The following is a 12026-nucleotide window of genomic DNA, read 5'->3' on the forward strand; positions in this document are numbered from 1 at the left end:
ACTAATTTCCAAGAGCATAACCAGCCCTGATGCAACAGATACATGCATAGCTGTTGCTGGCATCAACTAACATTAATATTGTTGAGAACTAAATTTCCTGACTCCACAAGTCCACAATATTTTTTTTAAAAAAATTAAAAAATGAATTGTGGGCTTCTTTTTTGCATTATTATAATGCAGCCCCTTTAAAATGAAGAACAGTGCTTCCTAGGTCAAAGGTAAAAAGCCTCTCTCTCACACACATCAGTTTTTAACGGTATCTTTAGTAGGTATGGGATATGTAAGGTAAAGGCAAAGGGACCCCTGACCGCAAAGTCCAGTTGCGGACGACTCTGGGGTTGCGGCGCTCATCTCGCTTTATTGGCCGAGGGAGCTGGCGTAAAGCTTCCGAGTCGTGTGGCCAGCATGACTAAGCCGCTTCTGGCGAACCAAAGCAGTGCACGTACAAATGGGATAAAAGAAAAGTACAATGAAAAAGAAAATACAATGGGATATGTAAAGGTAAAGGGACCCTTGACCATTAGGTCTAGTTGTGACTGACTCTGGGGTTGCGGCGCTCATCTCGCTTTACTGGCCGAGGGAGCTGGCATCCAGCTTCTGGGTCATGTGGCCAGCATGACTAAGCCGCTTCTGGCGAACCAGAGCAGCGCATGGAAACGCTGTTTACCTTCCCCCCAGAGCGGTGCCTATTTATCTACTTGCACTTTGACGTGTTTTCGAACTGCTAGGTTGGCAGGAATAGGGACCGAGCCATGGGAGCTCACCCCATCGCGGGGATTCGAACCGCCGACCTTCTGATCGGCAAGTCCTAGGCTCTGTGGTTTAACCCAAGTACAATGAAAAAGAAAATACAATGGGATATGCACTTTCCCATTAACTGCTATGTAGCATTTTCAAAAGTGGTGCATGGGAGGCCCCCCCCCCAAATGAATAGCACCTATTTCTGTCGTAATGTACTCCTATGTCAAGGACACCAATGGTAGAGCATCTTCAATGTTCCATGTTCAATCCCTGGTGTCTCCAGGTAGGGACAGGAGAAAGATTCCTTACTGAGCTAGATGGATCAACAGTCTGACTCAGAATAAGGCAGTTTCCTCTGCTCTCCGGTGCGGTAATGAGGCCAGACCCCATCACGTATACTTTTCCTTACAGCAGTCACTCTGTATTCTTTTTTGCTCCATCAAACTGACTAGAACTCTATAAAGTCAAGAAAGAATCAAAGTAACCTCCTTGAAAAAGTAACAGGAACATTTTCTTTGAAGTATTAACCTGATGATCTCTTAGATTGGCAATAAAAATTGCAAAGAAGCGAGGATGTACTGAAATGAAAATAAATGGATTTTCATATATTTCCATGTTTTAAGCCACTGGTGAATGACTTTTTTAAAAATACTGACAACATGGCATTTCAAAGACTTGTTTATGAAGAATGTATCTGATATATAATCCTTCAGAGGAATAATTAAACGAAATGGCACTATAAACTGCAATCAAATCAGCTGTCAGAAAGTGTTACCACTATTTATATTAGCACATTAATCATTACCTGTGTTTTTCTTCCCTTTTGTAAGCCTTTCAGTCAAGACTGCTTTATTATACAAGCTTTGCACATTTGTTTCAGTCAAAATTTTCAACCCCAGCAAATATCTCCATGCTAAAGGATTATTCAGAATTTCATCTGCTTCCACAGTAATGTTCTCATGTGTGCTTAAAAAAACTCACTCTATTGACTTGTATATGCAAATTTTGCTGCCTTGTTAAAGTCGGTTTCACAGGTCCTCAGTAACTGAATGCTGTTTAAATGGTCTATAAATTAATTCCATTATCCATGAGTTGTCTTGAATAGGAAGCTCACGTAGGCATTCTATTTTATATGCATGGGTTGATTTTAGGCCCACAAAATTACAGTGTAGACTTGTTTTTTTTCCTTTAAAAGTACATCTGCTTTTCTAAGACCGCATAATAATATCCCTTCTTTCACTATAACTACTAGAAATTAATCAGAATAACTACAAAGTCTAAATACAAGGCTCTTCTTTCAGTCTGTCTCTCCACTTTGATCCCATAAACCAACTTGGCAAAGTTTGTATTAAGATGTTTAGTGCGGCCACGAGGCATTATTTAAATCCCAGAACTGAGTACAAGCTTGAGCATGTATTGGTGTCACTGCTCTCATTCAGCAGCTTCAAGCTGACAGAGAAGCACAAATAATTGTCCATCATTAGTCAGACAACCTCTATTTGGTTGGTGACAACTTCTTATAGTGGGGACATGTACAGTCAGTTATGAGAAAGTGGTCATTAGGAGGCCAAAAGGAGAATAGCAAATTGACAAGGTGGGCTGGGTTGACAAATAAAAAAAGTTAGTGATGGGTCAGAATTATGCCACTGGGGAATTAAAGAAAAGGGGGAAAGGTGAGGGTAGCAAGCTGAGAATGAAATGCTGGAAACAGATATGGGCTTTGAAATGGGCAATTCATCCATTTTTCATTATAAGAGGAATATAGACTATCTTTCCCGACTGTCTCCACCTGCTCCCTGGCTTTTGGAATATGGACACTGCCCTTTTTAATATTTCCCTGCTGATTTATCAGGCAGAACCCCACCAACTCTCAGCATAAAGAAAGAGGAGAAGAGCTGGCATAGGTGTTGCCCGAAAGTGCTTTAGGAGAAAGATTTGTGACCAAAGTTGGAGGAGAGAGGACTGAAGTACAGGAAGGAAAAATGAAAGGCAGAAGCGGTGGGACAGCTAGAACAGTCAAGACAGGAAGTGACAAGGAGTTTTTAGTTAAGGTGGTAAGACAGAAATGGGTGGGCTTCTGCAACACTTTTAGGGAAAGGCAACATGAACTGGCAACAGATTTCCAATCCTTTGCTTCCAAAATTTAAAGCCAAAGCCAGGTTTGTGTGTTTAGTCAACTGTTTATCTGCTCAATAAGGTGGATATGGAGAGTAATCAAGAATGAGTTAGCTTACATTCATTGATGAAATTTTCAGTTGTGGACATTTAGAATTAGCAGTGCTGACAAGCAGGACAACACACACCAGACAATTGGGACAAAGGGTTCAGGAAGGGATCAACAACCTTTTGCTCTGTTCAGCCACATGAGCTCTGCACTACTCTGGAAGATTCTCCCTCCCCATAGTGGTTGCTGCCAAGCCACATAGTTTGGGAAGATCCTCTGCTGCTCACAGGAGAAGCTTCTGTGGGGTGCAGAGGGCAGCAATGGAGGGGAAAGGATGGGGAAGTCTCCTTCTGCAAGCTTTCTTCCACTGCTTTTAAGATCGTGCATTGACATAATTAGCTAAGAATCCCTCTCTCCAACCCAGACCAGTGACTCTCAAAAGGAGTGATACCTGGGGTAACAACTAGCAGAGATCAAACCTCAAAATACAGCTTGTTATCTGCCCAGTTCCCTTCTATCATTCAGCCATCTTAGTCATTCTCTCAGCTCTCCCTACAACCTAGACATTTGCAGCTGTTCTTCCCCAGATCAGTCACCAACTTCCTATATTTCTCTAAATATAAGGACTCTAATCAATAAAGAACGTTCAGCTCATTCATTCAAACCTACAGTGGGAATGTCAACACCAGTACTGTGATCCAATAAGTTGCTAATGGGTCAACTTGACTTTCTGATCTTCAGTTTTGAGATTCTGCTTTAACAGTATTGTTTTTGTTTTTTTTAAAAAAGTGTTAATTTACTATGGTTTCAAAAGCTGATAGGTTGGTTTGTTTGTTTACAGCCAAATTGAAAGGGGAGGAGGAAGAGACCACAGAAGCCTTTATTTCCTCTAAATAATGACTTCATACTGCATTAAAGAATCTGCACAACTGAAAAGAAAAGGGAAAGAATAAGGATATCAGAAGGCAACATGTATAGCTTCTTCTTTTTCTAGTTATCTCTTCCCCTTCACAAAAGGTAATTTAAAAATGGCTGCAGAGAAATATATTGAAAATAGGTTTTTGCTTCCACCTTCCACTGAAAATAATTTACTGTAAGGCCAGCAAAAAAAAATCACATAATGAAAGAAAAAAGAAAAGTCAATCTTCCATTTCCAATATTGGAAACAATTACACCTAATGCTTTTTTATGGACATCAAAACCATCACAGCACATCATTATTCATCGAAAGTAGGTATTCAAATATCATTTGTCAAAAGTTGCTGAAGCAGAGGAAGAAATGAGGGTAAATAACAGATGCGTACCTGTTGATACAATCTGTGACGATGGAAATGAGAAATGATCTTGTTAGGAAAACTATATTTGATGCCACCTACAGTAGTATCTCTAAGAGGGCACATGAATTTCATGAATCAAAAACTCAATGTCTGAGGTTTCTCCGATGAAGTGCAAAAATAAAGTTAGATAGCAGGAAATGTATTTCATAAAAATGTATGTGTTATGAAGAGAGATTCAGAAAAGAAAATCTTTCAAGGACTCTCAACAATTCATGGCACTGAAAAAACTGCTTCAGGGACAGCTCTGCATCATCATCATCAAGCATCTACTGCCATTATCTTTGTCTATTGCAGAAGGAATATGAAAATTGAGGTGCAAGCGATACCTTTACAGTGGCATGCATTAGTTATTTCCATCTAAGCATTATTTCGTAAAGAGCACTGTGATCCCCAACTTCTAATAGACCAAAGTACAAGTCAGGTTTTAGGGTTCTGCCCACAATGCCCCAACTATACAAGTAACTGGCACCAAAATATGAAGTGTAGGGTGCCTGGCATTGCTGCATCCTCATTTCAGTTGCTGAGGCTGGTGTGGACAGAGGTTTTATGGTGCGATGATATCTTGGCCACATTGTGCCATGGTCTGAGGAAGAGGACAGGCAGCCTGTTGTCTCCATTAAGCAAGGTAAGAGCATGCCAGTTTTAATGTTTTCTCCCAGAAAAGAAGAACAGCTGGCTAGGTGTGCGGAAAAAAGTTTGTCAAGCTTTTAGAAAATACATGACTAAGAACTCTTGAGAAAAAGACCACAAACTAGGTACTTCAAACTGAGCTGGGGAAACCTAAGAGAACCATACAACAGGGAAGCAAACAGAAATACAATATTCCTTTTCTTAGCCTTGGTGTTTTCAAGCTGAAATCAAGGGCTGGATAAACAATTGCTTAGTAAATGCAACATGAAAGTCTCCCACTTCACTTGTTGCCTTCTACCAACTGTGAGGGACTACAAGTACCTGATGTCCAACTGCCAAGTTCACTAAGGGTAGAATCCCAGGACCAAAATAGCACCCGAACAAACCCTTTCCTTTCGTTTCCTTCCTAATAACACATATACAGTTTCGAAACTGGATAGATGAACGCAATGCTTTCTATTTCATAGGAAAGACATTTCATTTGATTCCTTTCTCAGACCCTGAAAACTCCTCTTGAAACAAACGTAATCATTTATTTCACTATATTTCATTTTAAGTTTCCAAGTAAAAGTGCCCAACTGTTCGGCTCCATTGTATAATCAATGGGAACATAGCAGCAGGCTAATAACAAAGGCTATTGCAGAACAGTATCTTTGACAGGTTAAAAAGAAGGCAGTTTTAAGTGAAAAGTTCAAAAGCAAACACTTCACCTTCCTGGCTCTATTGTTTCCATTACATTATGCTACATTCTATATTGAAACAGCACAGGATAGAACACAGTCAAGTTCTTTTTTTAAAAAAAGCACACTTCCCAATCTATTGTCAAGCCCTTATTAGGGGGCTCAAGGCACTGAAGTTGGTTCCTGATGCAGGACTACCAATATAAAACGTTTCACATTGTACTAGGTAGGCCTACAAATATTTCATAAGCTGTCGTATTCTTTTTGTTGCATTTGTATATAAAAATAAAAGAGCATTCCCTCTCTCTATCCCCTTCCTCCAATCACCACAATTCACAACCAAAATCATTTCTTTCTTATAACTACAGTTCTTCATCTTCTGCACAGACAGACATTTGGGTGTGCACAGCACAGACCTGGAAAGCTAGAGAGTTCCAGAAAGACATCTACTTCTGCTTCATTGGCTATGCAAAAGCCTTTGACTGTGTCGACCACAGCAAACTATGGCAAGTTCTTAAAGAAATGGGAGTTACTGATCACCTCATCCGTCTCCTGAGAAATCTCTATGTGGGACAAGAAGCTACAGTTAGAACTGGATATGGAACAACTGATTGGTTCAAAATTGGGAAAGGAGTACGGCAAGGCTGTATATTGTCTCCCTGTGTATTTAACTTATATGCAGAATTCATCATGCGAAAGGCTGGGCTGGATGAATCCGAAGCCGGAATTAAGATTGCCGGAAGAAATATCAACAACCTCAGATATGCAGATGACACAACCTTGATAGCAGAAAGTGAGGAGGAATTAAAAAACCTTTTATTGAGGGTGAAAGAGGAGAGCGCAAAATATGGTCTGAAGCTCAACATCAAAAAAACGAAGATCATGGCCACTGGTCCCATCACCTCCTGGCAAATAGAAGGGGAGGAAATGGAGGCAGTGAGAGATTTTACTTTCTTGGGCTCCATGATCACTGCAGATGGTGACAGCAGCCACGAAATTAAGAGACGCCTGCTTCTTGGGAGGAAAGCAATGACAAACCTAGACAGCATTTTAAAAAGTAGAGACATCACCTTGCCAACAAAGGTCCGTATAGTAAAAGCTATGGTTTTCCCAGTAGTGATGTATGGAAGTGAGAGCTGGACCATAAAGAAGGCTGATCGCCGAAGAATTGACGCTTTTGAATTATGGTGCTGGAGGAGACTCTTGAGAGTCCCATGGACTGCAAGAAGATCAAACGCATCCATTCTTAAGGAAATCAGCCCCGAGTGCTCACTGGAAGGACAGATCGTGAAGCTGAGGCTCCAATACTTTGGCCACCTCATGAGAAGAGAAGACTCCCTGGAAAAGACCCTGATGTTGGGAAAGATGGAGGGCACAAGGAGAAGGGGATGACAGAGGACGAGATGGTTAGACAGTGTTCTCGAAGCTACAAACATGAATATGACCAAACTGCGGGTGGCAGTGGAAGACAGGAGTGCCTGGCGTGCTCTGGTCCATGGGGTCATGAAGAGTCGGACACGACTGAACGACTAAACAACAAGCACAGACCTGAATGTGGAACAGTTCTGTAGAAAAGCAGACACTATATACTTGCCCTCTTGGCTGATAAGCTTTCTATAAGCGCCAGGTAGAAAGCACTCTCCCACAAGGAGAATTTTCTAGTCTATCTGTTCACAAAATATTTCTGTGAATGAGGTGTGTCCCTTCTTACCACTGGCTAATTTTTGGGGGGGGAGGGGGGCATTTCGAGGAAAACTGTGGCACTTGGAAGATTTAGGGAAGAGAACAGGAAAAAAAGATTTTATTTTACAACAAAATTGGCAAAACAAATGGTGCGTTAGAATTCTTTCAGGAAACAGTTAACTATATTCATGTTGAAATTGGTGGATGTCACAGGCTTCTAAACAAGATGGCAAATGTACTTTGGTTCCTTAAACTAATTGCAGAGATGTTACAGCTTAGGTCTTAATACTTGGGTTCTGAAACAAGTTGGTACTTTCTGTCAATTTCCCAACCTCCTATAAATCTCACTCCTGTAATGTAAACAAGATATTCCACAGACATTTTGATGTCCTGAACAAATTTCAAAATAAAAATGTTTGGTACTGTCACCAAAAATAATGTGAATGTTAATCTAATTGAAAAACTATTCCATGAATCTGATTTCTTTTCCTAGATCTTAGTTTTGTGAACATTAAAGATGAAGATACCTAAATTTATTTTGAAATGTATAAAGGTACATTGGTATTAACTTTAAAAAAGTATCCAGGATAATTTAATATCACCAGCACTTTAAGGTCAATTTAGAAAGCCCAAACACCAGTTGTGCTGAAACAGACTTTTTATTATTTAAAACTATTAGCATATATACTCTGGGGCTAAACGGTTACACCAGTAACAAATTAAGCAAGTAATGTTGCCTCCGAAGACTACAAATAAAAAAATACTTGTGCATCTTGTTAAATGTCCTTGTCCCTGCAGATTTGGACTAGGCAGAGCATATTGTAAGACTGTTACTTGGGGCATAATTATAAAAGTTAGCTGCAAGGGTAAAAAGTAAGAGAAGGTCAAACTAATTAAGTGATAGGTTTTTGGTTTGCTTGCTAAATAGCATTATTTCTGATACTCCTGTTTAATTTTCACTTACCAAATGATTTATTATATCCATAAAAAGAAGAATCATGGAACTGTAGAATTGTAATGTACCCAAGGGTCATCTAGTCCAACCCCCCTGCAATGCAGAAATCACAACTAAAGAATCCCTGACATATGGCAATCCATCCTCTGTTTAAAAAACTCCACTGAGATTTAAATGCCAGTTACTGCTTTATAGCTCTATAGATAAAAATGAAGAAGGTCGCTGGCAAATTCACATGAATTTCAAACAGTATGTTAACACAGAAATAATCTTCCCTGTTCTATATGTCATATGCAGCAACCTTCTCCCCAAAGCAAATATGTCTGAAAATTCTTTAATGTCCCATAACAGCATGGCCACAATGTAGTAGCTTGATTATTCCTGTTGGGAATGTAAGGCAGGATACAATTAAAACAAATAAATATTATAACTGGAAGAAGTTACAGAAGAACAAATTCTCTTGAAACTTGCACATTCAGCCATCTCAATCACATTTTATTAGCAATTTATTAGCACTTTGGGGTGTGCTGTAAAGTATATTTTTCCTTAATGATCAGTATATACTGATCATATTGGTCCTAAGGTTATTATTAAAAAGGTAAAGGTAAAGGTACCCCTGCCCGGACGGGCCAGTCTTGACAGACTCTAGGGTTGTGCGCCCATCTCACTCAAAGAGGCCGAGGGCCAGCGCTGTCCGGAGACACTTCCGGGTCACGTGGCCAGCGTGACATCGCTGCTCTGGTGAGCCAGAGCCGCACACGGAAACACCGTTTACCTTCCCGCTAGTAAGCGGTCCCTATTTATCTACTTGCACCCGGGAGTGCTTTCAAACTGCTAGGTTGGCAGGCGCTGGGACCGAACAACGGGAGCGCACCCCGCCGCGGGGATTCGAACCGCCGACCTTTTGATCGGCAAGCCCCAGGCGCTGAGGCTTTTACCCACAGCGCCACCCGTGTCCCTAAGGTTATTATTACTATTTCTTTCTCTAACTCACAGGTTACTGTTTTCTCAAAACCAACAAGGCATTCTGGCTGAGTAACCTTTGTAATGATTAAATACATGAACTTATACTTCTCAAATGGTTGCAAGGAAGCACTGCCTTTAGCTAAACAATCTGTGATCTTTCTCCAGCTGTGTCTATGGGGATTTCACTTTACTCAAGGAACAGTGATTTTCAAAAAGGCAGGGTGCATAAGAGAGAAAGAAAGAGGTACTGAATACTTGATAACAGAAAGCAAACAAGTGACATACTGTACAGAGTTATTTTGACACACACACACTCCCCATCTATCAAATGATTTTCAGTTTTATACACTTCAATAATTTCAAAACTTGACTTCCTTCCCCCTCTTTCTGTCGTTCCTTAAAATTATTTTTAATATTTTCTGCATATCCAAATTAACTTAATTTGTTCATTTATTCATCTACTTTAAACATATACTCTTATAAAACTGCAGGTTATTACAATAATCCTGCTAATATTCTTATCTGATTACAGTTTGTTTGTAAATGTTCAATAAACAATTTCCATTCTTTTATAAATGTTTGTTATCCTGATTTCTTATTTTTCTGGTAAGTTTCACCATTTCTGCATATTCCATAAGTTTTTGTATCCATTCTTTTTTTTCTAGGACTTCTTCTTCTTTCCATTTTTGGGTAACATTCTTGCCACTATAGTCGCATATATGAATTAATTTCTATACAGTTTGGGTAGTCCTGTCGCTATAATTCCCAAAATTATAATTATAATACACCAACATACAAAATTGAATCATGTTATTTATTATTAAAATAATTTTATACACATACCTTAACAACAGGATTCAGCAGAACGACACCTGATTTCTTTGTAATCACCTGTTTCGTTGTGTAATGATGTTCTATAAGCTGAGGAATAGTTGAAAACCCCGTCCCTTCAAATCGATACTGATTCTATAACAAAAAGAAATGAAGAGGAAATACAAAATTTTAACAGAACTAACTTTTACAAGGGATAAGGAAATGTCTGCCTTCTCCACTGTTGTTAGGTGGATGGTATTTCAAGGTGCTCAGAAACAGAGTAAAGGGTTCAGACCCATGAAGTTGAACATGTGTAATTTCTGAATTACAAAAGCACAGTGTAACAGGGGTTAAACTAAATTTAAGTTCTACTGGTGTCAAAATAAGAATATGAATAAAGGAGAGTTATTTTCACTAAATAAACTTAGTTATATTTACATACTTCTGCTCTATTTTAAGACAAATACCTACAGTGGCTGATCATTGAGGCCAAATTGTAAATCGATTACAGTTTAAAAGATGAGCCAATATTTACATTTGCCCAGTTTGAATAAGCATATCCTAGCTTGCTAAACCATAGTTTAGCAGCTGAGAGTGAGCATCAAGACAATATACTTCTGCGCTCATCCCTTCCCTGTACATTCTTGAAAACAAGGAACTATGGTTTAATGTCAATCTTAAAGCGCCATACTCATATCAGAAAGCTGATTTTCACCTTACTAAACTATAGTTCAGCAAACCAAGAAATGTTTAAAACTGGGCCCATATAAAAATATTTTCTGTAACAAAGATTAGTAGAAACTATATACCGGTAACTTACTTAGATACTTCGTATTTTAATAACTTGAAATATAATCCCTTATGAATGGAAAGCAACGTCATTGTTAAATGATGTTCTATAGTCAAAAGCTACCAAACGGAGCATGAAATAAAGGTCCCAAATTATTAGTTCTTTTAAACCAACTTTCTCCTTTCTAAATAAAATGGAATGCATCTCTTCTAGTATTGTGCTATCCAACAGGATGTCAATGGATAAAGTCTACATGTGGAGTTTACTGAACTGCGTATGTAATCAAAGAGGACATTTTTGGCTTAAATCTTTTTCATCAACCCGAGCAGCTGGGTAAAAGGACTAGCAAGGTATTTAATGGTTTGCTATCCCTGGAAACACACTAGCGATTTCACAGGGAACTAGAAGATCAAAACACATAGGAAGGCTTCTCTTGTCCCCAAAAATGAAAATCAAAATTTGGAGGATGTCTCTCACAGTTGTTTTCAGAAGTCTCTGCACACAATATAAATTATGAAAGAAAACTGTATAAAAGGCCTCAAACAAGGAAAGTACATCATTATACATAATATGCTTTCAGTAGTGTTTCCCACCAAGACGTATTGCTTTTAACTGTTGTTGAAACAGTATGGTCTACTAACAGTTTTGAACTGGCTCAGCCAAATCCTTTCATTAATCCAAGTCTTTGAGACTAATGCTGAACGCTGGTAAAAGCAGCTTCACTCCTTTGCTCTGCACACAGACATCCCTAATACAAACTGATTGCACAAAAAACCATCACGGTGACACACTCTACTATCACAGTACTTTCCATGAGTTTTTCGAGGCACAGGAAGATGAAAATTAGCCATTTCTGGTGATATATTAACTCTTTCTTTTAGTGACCTATCCCCAGAACTACACAGTTATAATCCTACTATGGAAAAGACCAAATTCTTGAGATATCAGAATATTATCCCCGCCTGGTTGTGCTACAGCCTGCAGAAGTCTATCTACCAAAAACTGGGGAGGGCATTTTATGTTGTAGCATCATCTCACCACTAGAAATAAGGAAAGGACCAATTCTGCTGAGTTTCCAGCTCCAGAATTGGTCACCCAAGCTGGTTATTGATACCGATGTCATAGAATATTGTGTGGCTACTATGGATGTTGCTGTTTTTATTGGATTTTAATGGGTTGCTTTTTAATGTATTGATAATGTATGTGTTATAATCCCCCTGGGATTTTAATGAAGAGTTGTATCAAAATGTTTTAAATAAATAAATAG

General features: G+C 39.0%; 1 protein-coding gene across 4 annotated transcripts in view; it reads right to left on the reverse strand.

Annotated features, from left to right (window-relative positions):
- Window positions 1–12026, reverse strand: part of FER (FER tyrosine kinase) — a 147047-nt gene that overhangs the window by 69358 nt on the left and 65663 nt on the right. For all 4 annotated transcript variants that reach the window (XR_014503056.1, XM_083403894.1, XM_083403895.1 and 1 more), the window contains exon 13: window positions 10000–10122. Coding sequence is in view for 3 of the 4 variants with exons in the window: in XM_083403894.1 (XP_083260020.1) it covers window positions 10000–10122 (123 nt within the window). In the remaining variant the exon portion in view is untranslated. The remainder of the gene's footprint in view (window positions 1–9999; window positions 10123–12026) is intronic.

The sequence above is a fragment of the Podarcis tiliguerta genome (assembly GCF_965153285.1).
Source record: "Podarcis tiliguerta genome assembly, chromosome: 11".
NCBI classification, from domain to species: Eukaryota; Metazoa; Chordata; class Lepidosauria; order Squamata; family Lacertidae; genus Podarcis; species Podarcis tiliguerta.